The 26,802-nt window shown below is 39.6% G+C and overlaps 1 protein-coding gene across 1 annotated transcript in view; it reads right to left on the bottom strand.

The window, feature by feature from the left end:
- Positions 1 to 949: 949 nt before the first annotated feature.
- IFT81 (intraflagellar transport 81) overlaps positions 950 to 26,802 on the bottom strand; it is a 227,136-nt gene continuing 201,283 nt past the window's right edge. Inside the window, exons 18-19 of the mRNA XM_089676578.1 lie at positions 11,052 to 11,097; positions 950 to 1,313 (exon numbers count right to left, since the gene is read on the bottom strand). Of these exons, the coding sequence (XP_089532704.1) occupies positions 1,131 to 1,313; positions 11,052 to 11,097 (229 nt within the window). The 3' untranslated portion in view covers positions 950 to 1,130. The remainder of the gene's footprint in view (positions 1,314 to 11,051; positions 11,098 to 26,802) is intronic.

Genomic DNA, 26,802 nt, shown 5'->3' with positions numbered 1-26,802 from the left:
TTTATATTTGTAGTGGATTTATATATTTTTGTAAAAATTTGGGGATTAAGGTGATTGTAGGATTATTGCTTTTTGGAGAATTTGTTAAATACACTGTCACTTATAAGGTTTTTTTTTCTGCTGGAAAAACGCTCCAAAAAAACTCTACAAAAACAATTTTTTTCTGCTCCTAGAAGATGAAGCTCAAAAAACCCTAATAGCCTAAAGTAGTGTGCATGGACACATAGAAGAACACTATTTAGCTTCTAGGAGCAGAAAAAAAATGCTAATAACAGCTTCTAGGAGCTTAAAAAAACACTAGTGTGCATGGAGCCTAATACAGTTATGTATATTTATTATATTTTGATCAATTTATTATGCAAAATAAAAAGGAATCAGACCTTCACTAGATACAAGTCACACAAAAATGGTAATTTAAAGGAGAAGTATAGTTAAGCTCTTTTGGCTATACTTATTCTGTGGGTCACAGGAGTACACTTCAATCTGCACTCTGGTGACCTGTTTACAGCTGAAAGCGGGCTAAAGTCCGCTGTCGGCTGACATCACTGAGACGGTCCAGGCCCAGGAAAGATCCTGACTGTACAGTTGGGATCCACCCAGATGCCTGGACCGTCAGATGGCTCAGTCTCTTAGAAAGCCACCCACTCCCATGCCCTCCACAGCCCGGGGTGTTCCAGTGAGCACTGGAGGGGCAGAGCAGAGAGCCGATGATGGTCTTCAGTCTGCAGAGACTATCTGAATGCCTGAGAGATGAGTGATCAGTGGTGTTTGATCGCTGAGTCGTCGGGAGACCGATGCAGCACGGATTAATGATGCATCCACCTAGGTGAATGTTAGTTTTTTTAAATTCCCGAACTCCTCTTTTAAACTTGAACTAAGATATATTTTAAAACAAATGCTTTGGATCTACAGAACTGAAATACTTTTCAAGCAACAGCCCCAGCAGTAATTCATGTTTACCTTTTATTGATTTGTTTGACATCTAAAGTGTATAAGTGACGTGATGGAGTAATTCGATGAGTGTACTAGGCAGTTATACCACTGCCAAAACTTAGCTAAAATATATTTTCTATAAATAAATATTCATTAAGTGCACACATATTTCTTCCTGAATACAGTTTGCAGGACATCTATAAGATGAGGCGGTCTTCTCCTCCTTCTTGAATCACTCGCTCAGTTGACACTTGATTTTGCAGTTTCAGAAAACACATTTTTTTACATTCCATCAGCTTCTCAAAATCTTTCCACATCTTTACTTGTTTCATGTTTGGTCCATGGCTTTCTCTAACTGACTTTTGCTGCTCTCTTAATTTCTGAGATAAAACAAAAAACAAAAATAAATTAAGATATAGATTGTATTGTACTATGCCGTTCATGAAAAGATGGATCATTAAAAGACCCCAGTTTATTAAAGCTGAACTCCAGGCAAAACCATCTAATGCAGTTGTGCTTTCCTTTAAAACCATCTAAATGTAATTTTACAAACAACTAGCATAAATACCTTAACCTGTTTTGGTATCAGCTACCTGTCAGCCTTTGAACAGAAACATACAGATGGGGAGAAGAAGGGCCAGGAGCACTAGATGCTAATTATGTTGCACTGCATGTACATCTGCTGACAGGGACAACAATGTTGATTGGATGACCCCCTAATGACGTCTATCTGACAAAATGCATAGAGAGAAGGGGAAGAAGAGGGACAGGAGGAAGTGAGGTCATCACACACACCAGAGTCTGCAACTGACTGTGTAAGATTATGTGCAGGCACTTTTATCAAATGGTTTTTAGAATCAGCACATGTGAGTGTTCTTTTGATTATAACTGGTTTTGGCCACTTGAGTACCTTGAATGTAGTTGATATACCCTTCAATAAAGTTTATGGTGTATCTCCTACATTCCCTCTCCACCATCATTATTATTGGCAAATACTGGCAATGGACAATGTTCTGTAACCTGCTATTATGTATATTGTAGTCTGATGGAAATATAACACTGCACTGTTATTAATTCACTAATTTGGGGTAATTTTTAATCACAGGCATAGCAGCTCAATTTCAATTATTTATTTGGTTTGTATTTTGTGTACTCGTAGTATGGAATTTTTGAATAATACAAGCGTATACATATACAAGCAGCTGGGGCACATGTAGATGTTCATGACACCCTACTGTACATCAACTTCCTCCTAGGCAGGTCGGTGAATTACAGCCATGGTACTGGAAAATGAAATGCAAAATATGCACATTTGTATATTGACCATACAGCATTGATGCGTATATCAAAACCTAGGCATGTTTGTGATTACTGTATTTAGGACAAATAGGAGAAAAATAAATAGTTGAAAATATCTGGCATAGTACAAATAATGGAACACATGTTGTACATTAAAAGAAACTAAAACCGCATTTTTATCATCATTTAGTTTGGGGGTCAGCAACTAGTAGATCATGATCTACCAGTAGATCACGATCAGGGCTTGCTGACCCGCCATCCCAGAGCATTAAACAGAGTGCAACGCAGAAGGACTGACTGTAAAGTTAAAGGTGTGGTACGGAGCACGAGCCTCCTCTGTAGTATTGGCTCCTACACCCTGTCGTGGTTGGTGGGTGTAGCACCTGCCAAGCATGACCCATTCCAGTGAATGAGACTGCTCTGCAAGTGCCTTGCAACCTTGTGCAGTACAGCAAACAAGGGATTAAACAGGCAGTGGTGTGTTGCTTTCTCACCAGCTGCTTTAACCCACTGGACCCCGCAGAAAAATACACTTGCAGAATGGCCCCATTTACTGACAGGCAGTGGTATGCACCAAAAGCCACATGGCATGTAATTCCTGCCGAGGCATGTGTACACCTTTGCTGTTGCCTCAGCAGCTACAAGGGGTAGTAAAACAGTGACTTCACTGCAGGGTTTTAACAACCCCCCCCCCCCCCCCCCACTGCCGGACGCAACTAAGGGCCCATTCACAAGCGCAGTAGGCACTGCTGCTCCTCTGCAATGCGATCCAAGTGTGTATGACAGGTGGTGAGGAGGCAATATGTTGCCTCCTCACCGCTTGACTTAAACCCATGATTGTTGTGCAATGCATGCAATTGTGACACGGTAGTACGGCAGTCACAGGTTTAAATCAGGTGTGAGGAGGTGACACTGGCCAGCACTGTGCCCGGTAATCTTTGACTTCTCATGTTGTTCAGATAGATCTCCACCTCTTTGCCAACCCCTGCTTTAGTCTATTCATCTACCTATCATAAAATATAGTCAGGGTATTTTGAAAACAAACAAGACCCCATATCTGTTAAAAAAACACAAAAACAAAAAAAAACAAATGCATGGAAATCATTATTATTTGCATAGTGGTTAAAATTATACTGAGTAACCTTTAGCACATCAAAATGGCACAAAGCGTTTGATTACCCCTAGATAAGAAAAGCTTAAAATTTAACTTAAAATATATTATAATACTAATGTTTAGGGGTGAATAGGGCACCCCACCCTGCTCCTAAAAAACACCAAAATAATCTTTAATTGATGGTCTTGTTTTGCTGCTCTTTATCCCGGTGTCTGTAATTTATAGGACACCTCTATGTAAATTCAGTTCGGCAGAAAGTGGAAGACAAACAACAGAAGAACATCGTGTCATGTATGATCAGCGTGGATTAAGTGTTTTTTTTTTGTTCAAACCACGGGTTGAATGAAAATAACTAACTCAATCTCCCCCCATCCACATCCTCCCTGCTGAGCTATTGTAATCTGACAGTGGGGAGAATTCCCCACCATCAGAACACAAGATACACTGATCAACGTTGCAAGCTATAGCCGATAGGGTGGTTGTAGAGAAATCAATCAGTAGATCAACTTCTCTACAACTTTCTTGCTCATACAATCAACTTCTCTACAACTTTCCTGCTCATACAAGGATTGAAATCCATGTATAGCCAACTTAAAGTGGCAGTTAAAAAAAAAACCCTTGCAAGGCAATGGCATAATGCGCCAGTATGCATTGCATACTAGCACATTATGAAGTACTTATGGTGTGCCATCACTGCTGACAAGGCTTCCATCTTCACCTGATCTTCCTTCCGGGTTTGCGGGCTCTGGCAGCTTGAATGGCCTAGCTGTGATGACGTCACTCCTGCGCACGCACGCAGGAAACCGTGGCCACGGCACAACGTTCTGCATTCTGAAGGAATGGCATCGGTATGCCATTCCTTCAGAGAGCATGTGCTGGTGATGTCACTGGCTGCAAAAAAGAGTAATCATTTTATAAACGGTGCACGTTTAGGAGATATTCATTTTGCCTACAGGTAAGACTGATTTTTACTCACAGGTAAGCCTAAACTAAGTGGACTTTACTACCACTTTAAGCTTACTTCTCAAATAAATAAAAAATATTTTAGTGACTGATTTCAAGTTGAGATAATGGATAGTGATATTTAAAGTGATCGTAAACCCTTTAATTACAACAGTATAACACACTATTACAGGCACCTGCCTTTCTGTAAGGGCCCATTCACACCTTGGTTTTGCAGCAGTGTGTGTGAGTTGCATTCACTCTAAATGCTACCTAAATGTACTTTCTGATGGATGGATGGATGAATACTAAAATGCGTTGCGGTGCAAGAACACTGATAAAGAGTGGCACATGCACCATTTTTTGCCAGTCCCTGCAACGCACATTCATCAGAATGGTATGCTAGGGTACCACTGAGAATGAATGGCACTAGATCGCATTAGCGCACTTATTGTGTGTTGTGATAAAGTGCACAGTAATGTGTGCATTATCTCAAAAACATGGTGGGAACGGCCTTAATAGGATTACAGTTCAGTCTGAAAGACAGGTGTGACTTATAATTGGGATGATGAAAAAGGTAGTGTGTGTGCACAACATCTCCATGGAGAGTGACTTTCCATTATTTATATGAAATGCAACTGAGTAAGCTCACATTACAGTTGATGAATCATTGTAGGAACCTCTGCTGACGTCACTCCTCTGTGCCTCTACTCAAAAGCCTGCACAGTGCCTATTTCTCACAGTCTGCACAAAAGAGCCAGAGAGCTTTCATACAACAATCATATGACTTTGCAACTAGAAAAAAAGATGGTTTAACCAACAGAGGGCATGGGAAACAGTCATTATCTTATGAGTACAGCAAGTACTGCTTTCCTGGAGCAATAGAGGGTTATGATAAAGACCCAGCAGCTATAATTAGAGATACAAAATAGACTTCTGCACATTTCTAACTGGTCTAAGGAAAACACACACTTGATCAGCTGCAAATACTTATTTACCAATAGACTTTAATGACATAGAAGCTTGCATTTTTTTAATGTTTGGTCATTAAATCTTTTTCACAGTTTAGTGTAATGGCAGCCTATAAATATTTAAAGCGGAACTAAACTTTCAAACTTTTTATGGCAGAAGAGACATGCTACTTTATGTCTCCTCTGCAATAAAACAAACTTACCTGCCTATTTGCAATGTAAATTTTCAACCTTGCTGGAATGAATGAACTCCCATGTGCATGCGTGATGTGGATATCACTGGCTGGTACAACAGGTATTTGTGAGACTATGTAGAGACATGAAGGGAAAACTGTAAGTGGTTTAATGCTGCAGCACATATTTTTAATGGGAGGTCTGGGTTGCATTTTAAATTGCATTGTTTGCAGGGACAATAGTGAGTTGATTAAATAGTGTATCTTTTTCCTATTATTACAGTCTATCCTTGAAATATATGCTGCTCTGAGGCCTGTGAATATTATTAATTAGGTTATTTTACATTAAAAGGTTCCACCAACAAATTTCCCCACAGTTATAACATTTTGTACTACCTGCTCCACTGAGCCCTCTTAACCATCTTGTATTTTATTGTATTGTCTCCCTTTATATTGTAGAGCTCTGCATAAACTGTTGGCACTATACAAATGTAAGCCTATGGTGGAGGAGAACACACAGCTTTCCAGAGGGTAGCTTGGAGCACTGGAACAGGGCTCAAGGCTGCGAGACAGTGGGTAAATTCGACCTCTAGGAGGAAAAGATTCAGACTGTGGCAATTGGCTGGAGAGGAGGCCTGTAGAGGATTCAATAAACTCGTCAGTGTCTTCTGCTACAGCAAAGTCAGATAAAGGCAAATGGTTAAGTAAAATAAAGTCACACTTGGAAAAGTTGTCATGATCAGGAACCAAAAAGGACTGTAATAAAGACAAGTGACTGGTATTGGCTACAAAATAGTCACAATAGGCAACTGGTCAGCAGTTTTAATGCAATTCTGGAGGCAGGTCTGAGACCAGGACCTAACCTTTCCTGTAGCCCAATCTATGTGCGGGTTATGAAGTTTAAGCCAAGGATAACCTAAGATAAGGGGATAAGCGGGAGATTTTAACAAGTAGAACCTGATTGTCTCCCTATGAAATTCCCCAATGGTTAGAGTAATAGGTACCGTGCACAAGGTGACCAGGTCCATGGACAAGGGACAGTTATCAACAGCTAAGACCGAGAAGTGTTTGTGCACCTTAGTCAGAAGAATCTGTAGATGGTGTGCTAGGTCTCTATCAATGAAATTGATAGCAACACCAGAATCTATGAAACCTGAGAGGTGATGAGAGGACGTGGCAGAGGTTGCGCAGGAACAAATAGTTTGTCTCGGGGGGGGGGGGGGGGGGGGAATCTGGCACCATATTGTCTAAAGAAGCAGATCCCATCTGTACTAGACTGTTAGTTTTTCCTGGCTTATTGGGGCAGCTGGTGACAAAGTGGCCGTGGTCATCACAGTATAAGCAGAGTCCCTGGGATCTTTTTCTAGCCTTTTTCACAGAGGATGAATGAGTAGTGTCAATTTGCATGGGCTCCTCCTCTTGGAGAGGCTGAGAGGACCCTGGAAGGTCTCACGAAGAAGAAGTGGGCAGCATACTAGGGGGCAAAGAAATAAACCTCTGTACACCTTGCCCGTAAGCACCTGTCCCTACAGATGGCTACTTCCATGGCTTAATTCAATGACTTTGGTTCAGGGTAGTGCACTAAGATGTCCATGATGGAGTCTGATAAGCCTAACCTGAACTGGCTTCTTAGAGCTGGGTCATTCTAACCCGAGTCAGGTGACCAGTGGTGCATTTACCCCGACGCAATGATCTAAGGTTAGCTTCTGCTGAATGGGCACGATCAGGATTATCATAGAGTAAACCCAGGGCTTTAAAAAATGCTGAGACTGACGCCCTAAGACTGGGGGTTTTCCTGCAACCATGTAATAATCAAATTAACCCGCTGTGCTTCAGAACCAGAAGAGCATGGTCTAAATGTAGAGTAAAGCATACAACTGTTTTTAAAGCTAGAAAACAAAAGTCACCAGAAAAATGGTCAGGTGGGTTAACCTTGAGCTCTGGTTCTTGCGTTGCTGCTGGAGGTGCGTTTGCGCACACAAAACAGTTTCTGGACTTGGGGTGTCAGTTTTCAGATCTCCACAGCAAATAAACAAGCCTGTGTAGAGTTCATCTTCACAGAAAAATGTTCTTGTTAAAGGCTTGTGATAATGTCACAGCAACCCCTAATGAAGTTGGTATGACACTATAGCTAGCTTCTGTGTTCTTCATCTATAGCAGCCCCCTTTCCCATAAGGCAAGCAGGCCTATCGGTACTCAATTGACCCCGGATGTATACACAATGCTATACTGCCTGGCTACCACAGCAGGGTAGGTGCAAACTAAGCAAAGCAAACAGGTACTTGCAGTTAGCAGACCAGTAGAGTGGTTCAATGACAGTCCAGGTACAAGGCAGGTAAGATTCAGGATAGTCAGGGTCAGATCCGTAGTCAAAAGGTAGGCAGAGTTCAGAGTAGTCGATATCCAATCCAAGGTTATCAACAAGGGAATTGAAACAGCAGAGCAGGACAGACAGGGAGCTTGCAGCATGTGTTACAAATGCAATATCACAAGCATGAAATTGCAGGCTTGGCTGGCTTAAATCAAGTTTGGTATCCACCCAGAGACTGGCCAAATCAATCACCTTCCAGGTGGACAGACAGGTACAGTGCATCATAGCCAAAACCAGGATGCTGGAATGAGACCAGCAGCTGTGTTGGATGAGGAGCGCTACACGCTCCTGACAATTACATTCACTAGGAAACTCACAAAAAAGCTTAGTTTTCAAATAAATCAGTATTAAGTATATTGCATGGAATTGCTAATAACTGTAAAGTAAAACAAAGATCCTTGGAGCCTCTTCTGAAACTTTTTTTTTTTTTACTCATGTGACCAGCACACCACCAAATTAGGGCTCTGCAGGCACAGACTCATACTACAGAGAGCATACAGTATATGATTTATGTAAAATGAATTATGGTGATTAACACTTCTCTGTTTAGTATCACTGTAACACAAATTTTTTTCCCCCCCGAGTCCTCCCTATAACATTATTACCTGTTATAATTATTATTACCTGTTTTTCTCTCTACCTTAACATTGTTCTTCTTTAACTACTTCATGACAAAGAGGACTTTTGCATTTTTGGTCAGAGCACATATAGTAAAATGCTTTCAATGGCTCAAAGCCATGGCTGTTTCTAACAGTGGACATGGTCATGCACACTAGTGAAGATACGTGGCCATCTTAAATTATTTATTCTGAAAGCATAAATAAGCTTCTTAATTACAACTCATTCATGAATATTTAATTTTAATTCATTCCATTCATACCATTACATGGGACAAACACAGAAAAATAGACTCCTGGAACTGGAAACATGGACATCTAGGTATGCAGGGCAGACTTCTGGTTAAAGGAAATGCTTTGAGCAAAATAACTTCAACAAACAGTGAAAGTTTAAAGTGGTTGTAAATCTCAGACATGAAATCTGAATAAAGCATATCCTTCTATAGTGTGTACTTGTCTCAATCCAGAGCACTAAGTGTCATTTCTGTCTGCTGCTTTGTTCATCTGCTATCAGCAGGAACCACTTCTGAAATGTTTTCCTGACACCAAGAGAAAAATAGTGAAAGGGGAGGGAACTCCAGCAGATTGACAACTTCAGCTCTGTTCCTGTGAGCTGTGTGGTGGGCGTTTGTTTCTTCCCTCAATAATGTTCTTAGAGCTCCCATCACTGAGCTCTACAGAGTGTAATTTCAGCTCCCCACCCCTTTTTTCTGATAGCTCAGACAAGCTTTATAAATTTAGCACGTTGGATGGATATAGAGAAGAGAGGACTGCAGATAGACAAGTACAATTTATGAAGGGGGATTTGTTTAATCACTGTGTATCACATGTGAGTCCACTCATTTCATTGGATATATGTAAGGGTTTCGAACCTTTTTAAATAAACAGATAAATCTAGGGCAGGGCTGCGACCACAGCATTTTATTAGGATTAGATCATAGTCTCAGTGGAGGTTGGCAGGACAACATAAGACTGTGACTTTGAGCTGATATGAAAAAGGAATGTCTTAGCACACGACACTACATCTTTTGCCTTGGGTACTGTACAATCATTGACTCTAGATAGTTTATTTGTATAACCAAATATGTTTAAAATATATTCAAGCTAGACCAATGTGTGTATGGGGACCTTTAGCCAGGGATGATGATAGCAATTGGGAATTAAAGAAAAAAATCTATGTTGGGGTACTACATAAAAATACATAAACTGACCCAAGGGTAGGCAACCTGAGTGCTCCAGATGTGGTGAAAGCACAAATCTCATGAGACATTGCAAGACTCTTATAACCACAGACATGACTCCCAGAGGCATGATGGGATTTGTAGTTTCATCACAGCTGGAGTGCCAAAGTTGCCTACCCCTGAACTAGCCTAATTCATTGTACTCAAACTATAGGTAAAGCTCCCAGCCTAAATGAAGCCAATCAAAATGATGCTTATATCATGAATTGAAATTACCAGCAGCTACTACTAATGAAAGCTGAGTTTTTTCATCATCAATATGTCCAGTGGGTGGAAACATATACTAACACGTGATGTTTGAATGCTCATAAAAGAAGATGACTGTCACAACCATAGAGCCCAAATATACAATATACAGTAGCATGTGTTTTGGAAGTGAAGGCCTTGGAATTTTTTTTAAACAAATTTAAAATGGGATGTCACATGAAAGCATTTCAGAATGTAATAGCTTTATGTTCCATAGAGAGGCAGCTTACTATATTTGACAAACTTTATATTATAGCTTTAGCAATATTGGTGAATTTCATTCTATTTGGGAAGTTAAAAACAATTGTAAACAACAAATGTAAAACTAAAGAATGGCATTCCCTTTGAAGTTCTTCATTTAATAAACATGAAAAGGAAAAAAGTTATATTCCTTTAAAATGATTGTAGTTAGCAAAACAAGCTGACTAATAGAAAGAAAATAATGGCTTCAGTATAATTTTGGAATAAAGCAGCCACAATTTTCCTTTAAAATTTATGTCTGTGGCTGTAAAAATAGTGCTGTCAATCAGCAAGCATCTGCTTAAATAATCCCTGAAAAAAACAAGTAGGAACAGGAAATGCAAGCAGTTTATGGCTTTACTGTATAAGGCAATGCTTGATAGCTATTTCAGTCATCTGCAGTAATTATTGAAAACATAGAAAGACGAGAAGGAGCGTGTGCATTGTCTGGAATGAGACACATAATCCAGCAAAAATTATATAAAAGCTGTTCCCTTTAATAAAAAAATAACAGAATTATAAACTGTCTTGCCCAGCTTTTCACCCTACAACATCTCTTAAAGACCAACTCCTATTCATCAGAAATTTTTATACATGTAGTAATGTAAACATCCTGTATTCCTTGCTGTGCACTGGTCACATTACAGGCTATTTCAGTCAGAATTCCTTTTACTCAGAATGCATTTTCTGTGATCGTTCCCCGTCCCTTTGAAGAAACAGATCCCAGGAATAAATCAAATTAAACTGGGATGAAATATTTTCACTATTCACTAAGCCATGGTTCAGCATCATTAATCAGAATTAAACAAATACAGTGATTACTGTCAAGTCCTGTATTCATTTTGTGTTGGTGGTTAGAACAGAGATCAACAATTCTAAAAGAAACACACATAGGAATTCTTACCTTTCCTAGATTTTCCTGCTCCTGGATGTTTTTTGAATATTGGTCTCTAAAGGATACAGAAAAAAAGAGAGAAGTTACTTACTGTGGAGTGTTTTTTTTTAAATCTTAGATCCAAATGTAAATGATTTCTATTGACATAATTGAAATGCAAAATTGTGCCAACTACAGTCTTGGACTATTGGTTCAATCCACAAAACAGTTCCACAATAAGTGAAATCAGAAACTTAATCGAATATGTAAGCAGTAAACACAGAAACACAAAAGCCACATTACAATACAAGAAAAAATATTGTAGATTTAAAAATGTTTCTTTTGTTGTCTTTTGACCAGCCTTTTCATCACAGAGTTTGGTCATTTAGTTGTCTGTCTTTTAAAAAAATAAGTATATGAACACAAAGGTGGACAGAAGAGGAAAAATTAAATAAAGGGAACTTTTTATATAATGGGGGATATTTACAAAAACTGGAGAACACAGAAATTGGTGCAGCTCTGCATAGTAACCATTCAGCTTGTTCAATTAAAGTGGTTGCACGTGCTGAAGGTTTTTTACATTACCTTAATGCATTTTCTGTATCAAGTTAAAAACCTTCAATGCTAAACTCCCCCCAACCCCCACCCTTATACTTACCTGAGCCCAAACGTGATCCCGAGATGACCAAAGGACCATTGGTGCATTGGCTCCCGCTGCTGTCAATCACAGCCAGTGAAGAGGGAGCAGGGGTGAGGCCAAGCAGTACTCTGTGTGTAAATTGACACCCAGAGCCCATGACAATTTTCTAAGAGGTAATTTCCCTTACTTTGGAATAATTCATATCCTATCGCTTAACAGAGCACTATGGGTTTTCTATAAGAAAGAGTACAGAAGTAGTTGTCTTCTTTCTGGCTTGCTATCTTTCTTTGAACCTCAGATAGACCTGTATGATGACTGCTCCAACTCTTTCACTTGTATTGTATATATATCAACTTGAGGTATTGAGCTCTGTACACAGCAGGTAAAGAGAAACTGGAAAACATATGAAAGAAGCGTTACACTCCACATGTTGGATACACATGAAAATGCTGAATATACATATACAATATTTCATATTTACCAGAACCTTTAATTTTATCCTTTATTTAAGTCCTGACTATAATAAATTAGTGAGCATATGTGAAAAGCTGCTATAAATTTGTCATTACAGCACACAGGAAGCAAAGTGAGATGGCTGCATTTAACTGCATCAAAGCTTTTAAACCTGCAGTTCAGGATGAAAGTGGTAGCTGGTCATGTGATGTCCAACTGCATTTTAGGTCCTCAATCCTCATGCTGGGAAAAGACAAGCAGAGTTCCCTGTCCCTCAGTAAGGCTTGGTTCATGCCTATGCAGTTTTCTTTTGATCTGTTTCTGAAGTGCTTTTTTGTGGTGCGCTTTGCGTTTTTGCACACACTTTTTTTACGTGTTTTTCTTTTTTTTGGCCACTTTGTTGTTTGGCAGATTAAAAAACGCAAAATGCATCAAAAACATATTATTCTTTTCTGCAGCATCTCCATTGAAGTCTATTGAGCCAAAATGCACATTTTTGCATTTAAAAATGTCTCTGACCCTTTCCAAAAATGCAGCAGCTGAAAAAAAAAAAAAACATAGATGTGAACATGTCTCATAGGAAACCATGTTAAATGGACTGTAGTGCGTTTCTACAAAAAGCACCAAAAACCGCATAGGTGTAAACCAGGCCCAAGAGTACCAAGTGACTAAGCAACTTCTAGCCTAAAAGGCTTTTAATGGCGCTAGTGTCATCACTGTGCCCTCACCTTGGTACACCACAGAGAGCTGTACTAAGATGCTGGCAACAATCACACACTAACAAAAAAACATAAATAACAGAGCAAATAAATATTATATGCGCAACTTATAAAATCTCAAATAAAACAAAGAAAAAAATATATTGTTGAAGCCAAATCGCCACATAGCCAGGGTAAAGATCTCACAGTCAGCAATAGATGACAGAATGTATAGACATGGTTGACTGCGGTATGTGATTACAACACAAACGGGTGACAGTACTGGTCAAGGGTCTTGGAATAAGGACTTTATTTTTTTCACCATATTCTCTATTTTTTGGAGTGGGACTATTTCAACAATATAATTTTTTCTTTGTATTATTTGAGATTTTATAAGCTGCACATATAATATTTATTTGCACTTTTTGTTATTTATGTGTTATCGCTAAGGAGCAGAAGCATTTTTTGGGAATTATTTCACAATATTTTTTGGCGCTGGTGATTTTTTGTTTAAAAAACAATCACACACTGGCTGAAAATGTAAACGATTTATATTGCTGCCTCATTAAAAGGTTATTTATATCTTATATAGGTATTTTGTTTGACATAGTCTCTTTTTTAATACTTTTTTTCTCAAAAAGAACAGTTTAGGTTTGCTTTAATCCCTTCAACATAACATACCTTTCTGACTATAAAAACATTTTGGGTAGAAGCAGTGCTGTCTAATTGTGCACAAGGCTAGTGTGCCCTTTTTGTTGTTTTGTCATTTAGAACTAAAGATTTCTGGAGAGAGCAGCAAAGATTAAGGTATATTTAGGCACTGAACTGAAGATTTTGACCATCGAGTCCTTCTATTCCAAGAATGTCCATTCTATTTTGCCTTACATCAGTTTAGCACTGATGTGGTCCTTCATTTTGTTCCCACAAAGTGTTCCGGACAATGTAGCTAGCTCTCTCTCTTTTATATGTAAAGGTCAGGAAAAGGCAGTCCATTTTGGTTTACTATTGCTACAATTTTAAGCTTCTCTATAGGTTTGCAGTTCTGCCAGTCTCGATTTCACTACTGGCAATGTATTTTGTTATGCTGTAATTTAACATGGAATTAAACTTATTTTTTTTTAGAACTGCTGACAGGTAGGGTTTTTATAACAGAAGAGACCCTAGTGTCGAAAATGCTTCTCCTGGCCTGTCACTGGTAATGGACACTAATCCACGCATGCACACTTCAGTGTACCTTTACAGCACCGCTCTGTTCTCTGATGTGACTCCCGTACACATGCGTGGGAGTGATGTCAGAGTAGCCTGGCCATTAAAGAGGCAGTAGGCCGCAAACTCAGAAAGGAGAACATAGAAATGCCTGAGGCGCTGATAGCCCAGTGCTGGAGGGCTGTGTTTGACATACATTATGGCGAACACCTTCAGAGGGCCAGTTTCTTGAAAAAAGTGGAGTTTAATTCTGCTTTAAATGCTTATTAACCATTATACTAGTGCCTGATAAATTCTTAATTTTGGAGTACAGGTGTTATTTGAGGATGAAAACATAGATCGACATAGCAAACATAATATGTGGTTATGATGTAAGTATTTTTTTCACGTTTAAAGTAAAAACAGTGATGCAAATCTTGGTTTGAATTGTTGAAGATGTACAATGAATTCATGAAAGACAGCCAACTTTAACTGCAATCTTCATGTGGGCAAACTTCTCTGTAGGATGTTGTCATGGCAACCTTCTGTCATTTTCTTTACTGAGCAGCAGTTCACTTAAGTCCACTATGAAACTCACTAAAATGACCATAGTATTGTACATAATTATTGCAATGCGTTAATGCTCTAGATATTTGGACAATTACATTTTAGGTAGAAAAATATTACAAAAGTTTATTCAACACATAGGTCACATACATTTAGCAACACAAGTGGCTAAATACTCAGTAAAACGTTCCCAAAATGCAAACACATTTAATATAGCTTATTCAAAAATGAAACCACAAAAAATAGGACAACGTGCAACCCACAAGATGAAACAGGTATGTTTAATCAACCTTTTGCCCCTGATATGGGGCACATGTGCACCTTTTTTCTTCAGCCAGGTATGAACTCAAAGCAGATTGATGTCTCTGTGTACAGTACAGGGAAGATGTATGAAAGTGTTTCATGGCTCGCAGTTTGCCCAGAATGGACACACCCAGTGGTGAATCATACAACGTTTCATGTATGTCAATATTCTCCTGCTTTAAAAACTCAAAATCCATCATAGTGAAACGGTTTTACTTGGCAAAATTGAAACATGAGTCAACTGTTTCCACACATGTGCCAATGCTGCGGTGTCAAAAAGCCCTATTTCTTTTATCACAATGTTTCTTACAGTGCAAAGCGTTGTCCCACCACAACATCCATGAGGACAGGAACTGGCAACCCTACCACTTGTTCAGCTCCCATGCAACTTCTTTAAAGTGGTTGGGATATCTTTTGTCATTGCAAAAAAATCTTTCCAGTAATCTAATTAAAACAGAAGAAAAATCATATTTAATTTTATACAGGTAGTCAGATTATGAAATGTAACCCCTTTGCCAAAGAGACATGGTAGTGGGGTTGAATTCTGATCTAGAATACATATTCACTCGAACTGAAAATCTACATGTTTAAATAAATACTGTCTACATTCCTAAAAACTGCAGCAAAGATGTTTCCCCTAGCCAAAAGATTCCAGCTGCCATATTTGCAGTGGGAATAAAACAAATGCAAATGTGACAGAATGCACTTTAGCGACAGACTGTATTCCTTTATTTTAGTTGTTACAAGTGAATGTAAGTGATATCTCTATCGACCTACTCAACTAGTAGTAACATGGCAGTGGAAAACCCTGCGTGAGACAGGAACATCCAAGAACAGTCCAAGCAGGTTTGTCTTGCATTGTATTTTGTAATGCAGTCAACAAATACAGGTTCAAAGGGAGGGGGCTTTGTACAGAAAGCCATTATATAAAATAAACTGCTCAACTGAGCTACCAACTAAATGCAGGTCAGTTCCTGAATAACAGGGTTCCCCTAAATTGTTCCTCAAAACATACAGGTGACTCTTGTACCCTTTTAGTGTTCTGTCAATAGTCAGCCTTTTCACCTAGCAGCACGCTCTTGCTGTAGAGATGGAGAGACATGAGCATCAGTCAGTTTAAATATAAAAAGGCCTGTGGACAGCTGAGATAAATTAACCACTTTCCCTCCAGAAGATTTACCGCCCTTCATGACCAGGCCATTTTTTGTGATACGGCGCTGCGTTACTTTAACTGACAATTGGGCAGTCATGCAACACTATACACAAATGAAATTTATATTTCAATATTTTTATTGAGAAATAAACATATTAAAACAAGATGGCTAACAATAAAAGAAAAGAAAAAAAAAAGAAAGGGCCCACCAACAAAATGGAACCAGATTCAGAATCATAAACATAATACTGGTAGGTAAAAAAAAAAAAAAAAAAAAAAGAAATTTAGCAGATAATAGCATTACAATGCACATGAAAAAAGTCAAAGCCATCAAAATATACAAGTTTCAAAGATCAATAAACAACAATTATAGCAAAATAGACCAAAAATAACAAAGAAAAATAAAAATGTTTAACAAATAGTAGGAAAAGAGAAAAAAAGAGGAAAAATAGAGAAAGGAGGGGGGGGGGGGGGGGGTCAGCTGCCAGACACTCACGATACAGTAATATAAGCAATCCAAGGATCCCAAGTCCTCTCAAATCTGGACACATCATCAGAGACGATACTCGTCAGTTTATCATTAACCATTATCCAGTTCAGTTTTTGTTTCACCCTATCCAGCGGGATCAAAGATTGCTTCCAACTCCTAGCTATAGTAATGCGAGCCGCCAATAAGATATATACAATTAGTTTAATCGATCTTTTGGGAACATCAGAGGGTAGTATATTAAACAAGGCTACTTCCGGCGATCTACGGATATTAATTCCTGTCACTGAGTAAAGAAAATTAAATATGCGGATCCAGAACCTACTCACGACTGGGCATTTCCACCAGACATGGAACATAGTACCCTCTTGACCACAGCGTCGGAAACAGGCAGAAGAAACGGAAGGATACATAATGGCTAGGCGAGCAGGGACCAAATACCACCGAAGTAGCGTCTTGTAATTAGATTCAACAAGATCAGTGTTAATCGAAATCTTCGATAAGGCATGGGCCGCCGTCCGCCAGGTATCCAAATCCAATGAACTATTTAAATCCCGTTCCCATAAAGTCATGTAAGACAATTTTGTTAGAGGATCAACCAACAAAGCATAAACAATGGACAAGCGACCCCGCATTACCCCACAAATGAAATTTAAGTCATTATATTCCCACAAATAGACATTTCTTTTGGTGGAATTTAATCACCTCTGCTGTTTTTATTTTTTTGCGCTATAAACAAAAAAAAACTGACAATTTTTAAAAAAAGAAAAACAAACATTAAAAAAAAATTCTTCATAAATTTAGGCCAAAATGTATTCTGCTAAATGCCTTTGCTAAAAGAAATTCCATTAAGTGTATATTAATTGGTTTACATGAAAGTTATAACATTTGCAAATAACAGTATATACAGTTAGGTCAATATATATTTGGACACAGGCACAATTTACGTGTTTTTTTTTAGGTATTTACCAAAACATATTGAAGCTATAGTTATATAATGGATATGGGCTGAAAGTGCACACTGTCAGGTTTAATTTGAGGGTATGTACATCCAAATTGGAGTAAGGGTTTAGGAATTACAGCTCTTAAGAGTAGCCATCCCCCCTTTTTCAAGGGACCAAAAGTAATTGGACATTTGAATCAAAAGCTGTTTCATGGCCAGGTGTGGGCTGCTACTTTGTTATTTCTTCATCAATTAAGCAGGAAAAGGTCTGGAGTTGATTCTAAGTGTGGTATTTGCATTTGGAATCTATTGCTGTGAACCTACATCATGCATTCAAAGGAGCTGTCCATGCAAGTGAAACAGGCCATTGTAAGGCTTCAAAACCCAAACAAATCCATCAGAGAGATACCAGCAACATTAAGCTTGGCCAAATAAACAGTTTGGTACATTCGGAGGAAAGAAGAATGCACTGGTGAGCTCAGCAACATAAAAAGGCATGGATGTGCAAAAAGCAACCCAGGAGCTTTTGAAGGAAAAGAAGTGGAATATTCTGCAATGGCCGAGTCAATCACCTGATCTCAACCCAATTGAGCATGCATTTCACTTGCTGAAGGCAAAACTAAAGGCAGAAAGACTCACAAACAAAGAACAACAGAACACAGCTGCAGTTAGAGCCTGGCAAAGCATCATAAAGGAGGAAACCCAGTCTTTGGTAATGTCCATGGGTTCCAAACTTCAGGCAGTCATTGCCAGTAAAGGATTCTCAACAAAATATTAAAAATGCACATTTTATTTATGATTATATTCAATTGTCCAATTACTTTTGGTCCTTTGAAAAAGGGGGGATGGCTACTCTTAACTGCTGTAATTCGTAAACCCTTCCTTTAAGTTGGATATACAAATTCAGACCATATCCATTATATAACTATAGCTTGAATATGTTTTGGTAAATACCTGAAAAAACTAAAACTGTGCCTGTGTGCAAATATATATGGACATATATATATATATATATATATATAATTGTGTTCAAAATAACAGCAGTGTGTTGAAAAAAAGTGAATAAAGCTCAAAATCCTTCTAATAGCTTTTATTTCCACACACACAAATGCATTGGGAACACTACACATTCTATTCCAAATCAAAACATGAAGAAAATATATAAAATTTGTGTTGTTCCTCTAAAAAAAAAATTGAAGAAAAGTGAATATTAGACTGTTCAAAAAAATAGCAGTGTTTGTATTCTTCTTTACAAACTCAAACATTCACTATGTAAACTGAAAAATGTTTGAAGATTTTGCTTTCCTTTGAATCACTTAATGAATATTTAGTTGTATAAGCACTGTTTCTGAGAACTGCTGTACATCTGTGTTGCATGGAGTCAACCAACTTCTGGCACTTGTAAACAGGTATTCCAGCCCAGGATGATTGGACTACATTCCACAGTTCTTCTCTATTTCTTGGTTTTGCCTCAGAAACTGCATTTTTGATGTCACCCCACAAGTTTGCTATTGGATTAAGATCCGGGGATTGGGCTGGCCACTCCATAACGTCAATCTTGTTGGTCTGGAACCAAGATGTTGCACGTTTACTGGTGTGTTTGGGGTCGTTGTCTTGTTGGAACACCCATTTTAAGGGCATTTCCTCTTCAGCATAAGGCAGCATGACCTCTTCAAGTATTCTTATGTATTCAAACTGATCCATGATCCCTGGTATGCGATAAATAGACCCAACACCGTAGTATGAGAAACTTCCCCATATCATGATGCTTGCGCAACCATGCTTCACTGTCTTCACAGTGTACTGTGGCTTGAATTCAGTGTTTGGGGGTCATCTGACAAACTGTCTCTGGCCACTAGACCCAAAAAGAACAATCTTACTTTCATCAGTCCACAAAATGTTGCGCCATTTCTCTTTAGGCCAGTCAATGTGCTCTTTGGCAAATTGTAACCTCTTCAGCATGTCTTTTTTTCAACAGTGGGACTTTGCGGGGGCTTCTTGCAGATAGCTTGGCTTCACATAGGCGTCCTTCCTTAAATAAGGGCAATAATTGCCACCTGTTTTTCAAAGACTGACTGACCTCACTAATAGAACTCCACACTGCTATTATTTTGAACATGTCCCTTTCAATGAGTGATTCAATTACACAGAATCAGCAGCATGCATGTCATGACTGTTGGGTTTGTTCGATTTATATTACTCTACTACACCTGCTAGTAAATTATTTGCCATGTAGAAATATCATTTCTACCAAAAACAGTGATTTATTAGGTTAGTGATGTCTGACTGCTATTATTTTGAACACAACTGTGAATATATATATATATATAAATAAATTAGAGAAAATTGTATTCCACACTTATCGTAATTTTCCTTTCCTGCATCCTCCCCATGCCTGCCACGGATCAGCTCCACCCTCTCTGACTCCTCCAGGACAACCTCTTTCCTAGCCCATAAGAGCGGCTGTATCCCTTAACTCAGTGTTCAACCTATCGCTCCTCGCGACGGAGACTGGGTGGGAATCCCTGGCTGACGTGGGGAGAATCCAGGAAAGGAAAATTATGGTAAGTATGGAATACAATTTTCCCTATTCCTGGAGGACCCCATGTCAGCCTACCATGGGATGTACTGAGCAATGCTAAGAGGAACGAAGGGAGGGGCAAAAAACAAGACACAAACAAACTGAATGCTGCATATAAACGTGGAGCTCCGGTGGCCATCTTTAAATACCTGACGGTTAGTCACACTGCTGTCTGTACTATACCCACTATTTTATCTTGCTACTTTGATGCATCAATAATAAAGTCTTTTAAAATACCTACTACACTATGGAAGTGTTCCTGTTTCCACCCCTTGGGGGAGTACTTTAAATCCATAGACCCATCATCCCTGGACAGGCTGATATTCCTCACGGATACTTGGTGATACTACCCCAGGAAGGAACAAGGATCCATAGTGTTTGGCACATTATCTGATGACCCATCCCAAAGAGGGAAGATCTTTCAACATCAGGTTCCAATAGATGACATCTGGATTTATGATATCAAAGCGCTATCATTATGCGCGTCCGGTGAGTGTGCATTTTTTACCCCACCATAGCACTACTCGCTGGACCAAGATGTACTAAAGTCACCATATTGGAACGTTTTTAATTCATTGAGATATTAGTCACTTTTATTGGTATTTTATTGCCCTTTTGGACATCATATATATATATATTTATATTTATTTATTGATCTTAGCGCTGCACGATTTTATGTTTAGTAAACCTCTATTACTGACAGCCGCTGCAATGACTGTAGATCCGAAAAAGACTGCACCAATGGAAAAGCCATACCCGTTCTGTGGTGGCAAATAAATGCATTTGCTGTGCTCCAGCTTACTGCCCTGCAAACCACCTTTGCTGACACTTTAGCCTATGAGATTGAAATGCTTCTTATTGAATTAGCTCCCACTTCCAAAGGTGGCGGCAAGCCTAGGACTTTGTAGGCAATCTGAATGGTCTTGGCAATCCACAAAGACATGACCTTGGGTAGTACCATGAAGCCCTTCATTGGACCTTGATGGAAGGTATAAAGACTATCTTGTTCACGAATGTCTTCCGTGCATTTCAGATATACTGAAAGTGAATGAACCAGATCTAACTTCTTCCACTCATCCTCTGACCCATCTTCCAGAAAAGGTGAAAGTATGGACTTCCAACTTATATGGAATGAAGTTGAAACTTTTTGGAAGAAATTTGGGACCTGTCTCAGAATGACCCTGCCTTGGAGGATCCAGCAGTATGGCTCGCTAGCTAAAAAGGCATACATGTCAGATACTCTCCTTGTGGTAGCAATTGCCATCAGGAAGTATGTCCTCAGAGCCAAATAGAATAAGGAACACAAAGTTATCAGATAAATGGTGGTGCCAGCAAGACATTCAAGCCGAGTGACACATTCCCACTAGTGTTCTAATCTTCATTGCTGCCTTCAGAAAATGAATCACCAAAGGGTTAAAGGTCCATCTTTGACTTGCCATGGCCAACAGGACCCATAAGCAAGGCCTGCTCATTAGTCTGGATTTTTCTGGACTTTCTACTGGGGAAGAAAGATATAGCAGGACCTGTGTTGAAGTTGACTCTTTTTATGGTTAATTATCCACCCCAAGCTTTTGGGTGTGTTACAAGTTAGGGACATGTGATCCAACAGAAGACTCCTCGACAGGGCCAACAGAAGGATGTAATCGAGATAATGAAATATCTGAAGACCCCTGAGTCTCCGAACAGCTATGATGGCTGAGAGCAGTCTTGTGAAGGTTCTGGGAGTGATGCAAAGCCAGAATGGCAAGGAACGAACTGGAAAAGTGCCTCTTGTATACGCACCTGAGAAAGCGAAAATCAGGACATCCAGTCTCTGACTTTTACTACTGAAATGATGGTCTCCAAGGAATCCATCTTGAAAGGAGGGGCCATCATAGAGGAATTTAGATATTCCAGGTCTAGAACTGGTCTGAAAGCACCTGAGGACTTGAGCACCAGAACCAAAGAGGAATATATGTCTCCTCCCCATTTTTGTCTTGGTACAGGAAAAATAGCTTAAGCTGTTAACAATTCTTTTATATATGCGTGCAAACAATTCAATTTGTCTGGACACATTGGTACCTGAATTCCCCCGAAGAAATACTGAGGGGCCTTTTTGCAAATTCTAACAGATATCCACTTCGGATGATATCCAGAATTCAAGCATCCTTCACTTCTTCCACCCAGACCTCCCTGAATAGAGCCAATTTTGCTCCCACTTGAGAGGGCCAGACGGAGACACCTTCTGAAGGCCTTGTTGGAAGACTTAACTAGCTGGCTTGATTTGGACTTGACTCCCTTGGGAAATGCTGCACTGACATTCTTCCAATGTCTGAAAAATGGCCCACCAGGCCTGTACGCACTGGCTTCTTTGAAATGATTCTTAATTCTTCTGAAAGAGTGAAAGGACTGACGTTGCCATCTCTTCTCCTGCAGGATAAGAACTGAGTTCCCACTGGATACCTGCTGAATGGCAGCTTTAAAGGTCTTTCCAAAAAGGAGCTTCCCATCAAATAGAATCAAGCCAAGGCTGTGTTTAGAGGCATTGTCAGCAGACCAATGCATTAGCCATAAGGCTCTTTTGGTGTTACAGTGTGAGCCATTAACTTTGCTGTCATTCTGACTAGATCCACTGCCACTTCAGCTATGAAGTCCACAGCTATCCTGAAGAATTGCACTTCTCCTGAACCACAGGACTCCATTTCTGCCACCCAAACCATCCCATAGGGTATGGTTCCACTACAGCGTGCATCCTCTTCAGATCTGTATCAATATTGCAGTTCATTGCCTAAAAGACACCAAACCTTCAAGTGGAAGCATTATGTGGCTGGCCAATCTTTGCAAAGAGGTGGCTACTTTGGGAACTATATTCCATAATTTGCAGGAATTTAAGAACATTAGATACCAAGGAAGTTAAAGCATTCCAATTTTTGCCAGAAGAGAGCCCCAAAAAAGGCTTTCCATAAACAATGGAAGGTCTAAATAGTTGACTTTTTCCTAGCTTGCAACAAGGTGTCAACTACGCCCTTGGACAGCTCCAGATGTCTTAGAGAGCACCTCTTAACTTCCAAGCCAATAATTTCAGTCTTGTGGGGTTCAGCTGGAACACCCCATTCTGAACCAGGAGATCCAAACAAACTGGGAGTGGAATTGGTTGTTCTAGCCTCATCCTCTACAAGGGGAAACCAAGGCCAGCTTGGCTAAAAGGGCAGGGCTATTATCGGCCCCACTTCACGTTGTATCTTCAGGAGAACACTTTGAATTAGAGGGATTGGTGGAAAAATGTGCACTAGGTGAAACCTCCATGGCCTGGAAAGGGCATCTTGGCCCAAGGATTGTGGGTCCCGAATTAGGAGAAGTAGAGGGAAGCTGGAAGTTGATTGCTGACACCATCAGATCCACGTCTGGTGTCGCCCAGGCTTTTTCCACAACAATTTCGAATTGAGGCCCCATTCGCAGTGATCTACAAAACTCAGACTCTGGTTCGCAAGAATGTTCTCTGTTCCTGGGAGGTATGAAGCGAGGGTAAATTCCCTTCTGCTCAAAGGAAGTTTTGACAAGCTATTCTCAAGAGAGGCAAGCTTCTGGTGCCCCTTTGACATGCCAAGTAAGCCACTGTAGTGGTGTGAACCTCCTGCGCTCCCAAGTGTTTTAAACTAAAATAAAAAAATATATATATATATATAAATCCTAGGGGAAGCTGCTAACATTAAATCATATACCAGTGATTGTGATAAATAAATGTAATAAAGAATGTAGCGCTACACCCGAACTATATATGCACATTTAAATGAAAATTAAATATATATAAAAAATGTGAAATCACAAAATCTCATATAGAATATATATAAATGTGACAGTGATGTCAATTGATATTAATTAGTGCTCATAAATGATAAAATCAACACAATAAATAAATAGCTCAAAAAAATTGTGAAAAAAACATTTCCATATATATATGTATAAACCACACATACACATATATATGATTATGATCACACGTGCCTCTTGTGAAGTGAAATAACCATTAAAATGGTACAAACAACAGTGTTCTCAAAGTCCAATAAATATTGCTGGTGACCAAACAGTAAACAGTGCTTCCAAATACTACTGTTAGTGACCATAGGTGAAACTCGTGCAGATCTCTGAGTGTATATAAATCTGAGAATCCAACCACCATCTGGATAAGCCTCTCACCTCATCCCTTCGACCCTTGCGGATCAAAGAGCAGTAGTGGATTCCCCTCACAGATCCTCCAAGCAAAAACTATCACTCCAAAGGTTGTTCTCTCAGAAATAGGTATTCCCACTCTGGCTCTTCTCCAGGAAAGTATTGCAGCATCAATCTCTCAAATGAGACAAAATGAATCCTCCCATAGTGCAGTAAATTTTATTTATACCATAGGGACAGATAACATCAAGCATTTGAACTTACGTAGCAGCCAGTCCAAAAACCTCATGCTTTCAGATGAGGATATGTCTGTGTGGGTGTACAGCTGAACACACAGGTGTACCAAAATGGCCGCCACGCCGGAAATGCGTCACCACGTCAAGGCTCAGCCCTGAGGAAGTCACATGATACAGTGACGCAACGCGTCGGCTTGACGTGGTGACGCATTTCCGGCGTGGCGGCCATTTTGGTACACCTGTGTATTCAGCTGTACACCCACACAGACATATCCTCATCTGAAAGCATGAGGTTTTTGGACTGGCTGCTACGTAAGTGCAAATGCTTGATGTTATCTGTCCCTATGGTATAAATAAAATTTACTGCACTATGGGAGGATTCATTTTGTCTCATTTGAGAGATTGATGCTGCAATACTTTCCTGGAGAAGAGCCAGAGTGGGAATACCTATTTCTGAGAGAACAACCTTTGGAGTGATAGTTTTTGCTTGGAGGATCTGTGAGGGGGATCCACTACTGCTCTTTGATCTGCAAGGGTCGAAGGGATGAGGTGAGAGGCTTTTCCAGATGGTGGTTGGATTCTCAGATTTATATACACTCAGAGATCTGCACGAGTTTCACCTATGGTCACTAACAGTAGTATTTGGAAGCACTGTTTACTGTTTGGTCACCAGCAATATTTATTGGACTTTGAGAACACTGTTGTTTGTACCATTTTAATGGTTATTTCACTTCACAAGAGGCACGTGTGATCATAATCATATATATGTGTATGTGTGGTTTATACATATATATATGGAAATGTTTTTTTTCACAATTTTTTTGAGCTATTTATTTATTGTGTTGATTTTATCATTTATGAGCACTAATTAATATCAATTGACATCACTGTCACATTTATATATATTCTATATGAGATTTTGTGATTTCACATTTTTTATATATATTTAATTTTCATTTAAATGTGCATATATAGTTCGGGTGTAGCGCTACATTCTTTATTACATTTAAGTAAGCCACTGTAGTTTGATTTTCTGAAAGCACCTTAACCACTTTACCACATAACAGATACTGGAACGCTTGCAGAGTGAATTGGGAAGGTACTAACTCTAGCAGATAGGACTTCTGTGTAGTCTGCCTCTTCCAACAACCTTAAACCCGAGGTTAGAGAGGGACACTGCCCTTTCGATTGCTGAATTTGACACTAATTATATGCCAGGCCGCTTTTAAACTGTTTCCATCCCTTTGACAAAACAGGTATAACTTTGAAACTCTGTCATGGACATTTAATCTTTTGTTAGGTGTTTTGTCCATTTATCCTTAATGGGCTCTTTGATTTCAAATATCATAGGAAAAGAAGGAACTGTCTTTTTTTTTAATCTGGGTAGTATCTTTTTTTTTTTTTGGGTGGAGAATTCTTTTTTGCTGTGTCTCTAATGTACAATTTTACTTGCTGTGCGTCTGCAGCTTTGTCATGTGCCCCCTACCTAAGATAGGATGTGCACACCAATATGCCCAGCAATGCCTCAGCTGAACAGCCCTAACAAGCCACTATGTCAGGGTGGGTTGGAGAAGAGGCTCTGGAAGAGGTAGAAGACTTTTTCCTGTGCCGGCCAGAGGATTTATTCTACTTGGAAGTGTTTTGGTGGTGTGATTTTCCTCGTCCCACTTCTGCAATGGGCCACTGGCGAAGATGTCCTAGAATGACCACTTGGTGGATGTTTAATCCACCTTGCACTGTTCTGGTGAAGCAACTTGTCCTGGACAACAGGAGACAGGAGTGCTTTGGACCAAGCTCTTGGTGGACGCTTTATTCCATGCTGGAGTCTTCTTTCTACCACAAAGGTACGCAGATACCACTCTTTTAAAAAGTAGCAAAATATAAATAAAATAAAAAATATAACAATTCCACAAAGCAGTGCAAAGGGAAGAAAAAAATAAAATATAAAATAAATAACAAAAAAAAAACCTCTCCATTACATCTTCAGTGCTTGAAGCTGCAGCTTTTAGCAACAGCCTAAGGGGAGATATCACCTAACCCACATCTCAGAGTGCATGCATCCAAGGCAAACAGCTGAGGCGACCTTCAGGGAGCAGAGCAGCAGAAGGACCCAGGCTGGAGCAGCAAAGTGATTAGGTAAACATGTGTAGCTCATAGAGACACAGCAGCCTCTGCAGCCGCCACAGAGCTGCAACATGAGAGAGAGCCAGACTCTAGATAACGCAGTAGCTTCCTGTGTCACAGAGCGTCCCGGCAGCTCCATGGCAACCTGGGAAGTTCAGCACCCGCCGTCTTTGCACATATACCACCTAGCCAACTCTGCAGCCAGAACAAACGCCGCTGCTATGATGTGGGGATTACCAGCCCCAGGCAGACCCCAGGTGCC

The sequence above is a fragment of the Staurois parvus genome, unplaced genomic scaffold (genome assembly GCF_062004578.1).
Source record: "Staurois parvus isolate SC_StPar_1 unplaced genomic scaffold, SC_StPar_1.0 ptg000014l, whole genome shotgun sequence".
NCBI lineage: Eukaryota > Metazoa > Chordata > Amphibia > Anura > Ranidae > Staurois > Staurois parvus.
This window is presented reverse-complemented; position numbering and strand designations above follow the sequence as displayed.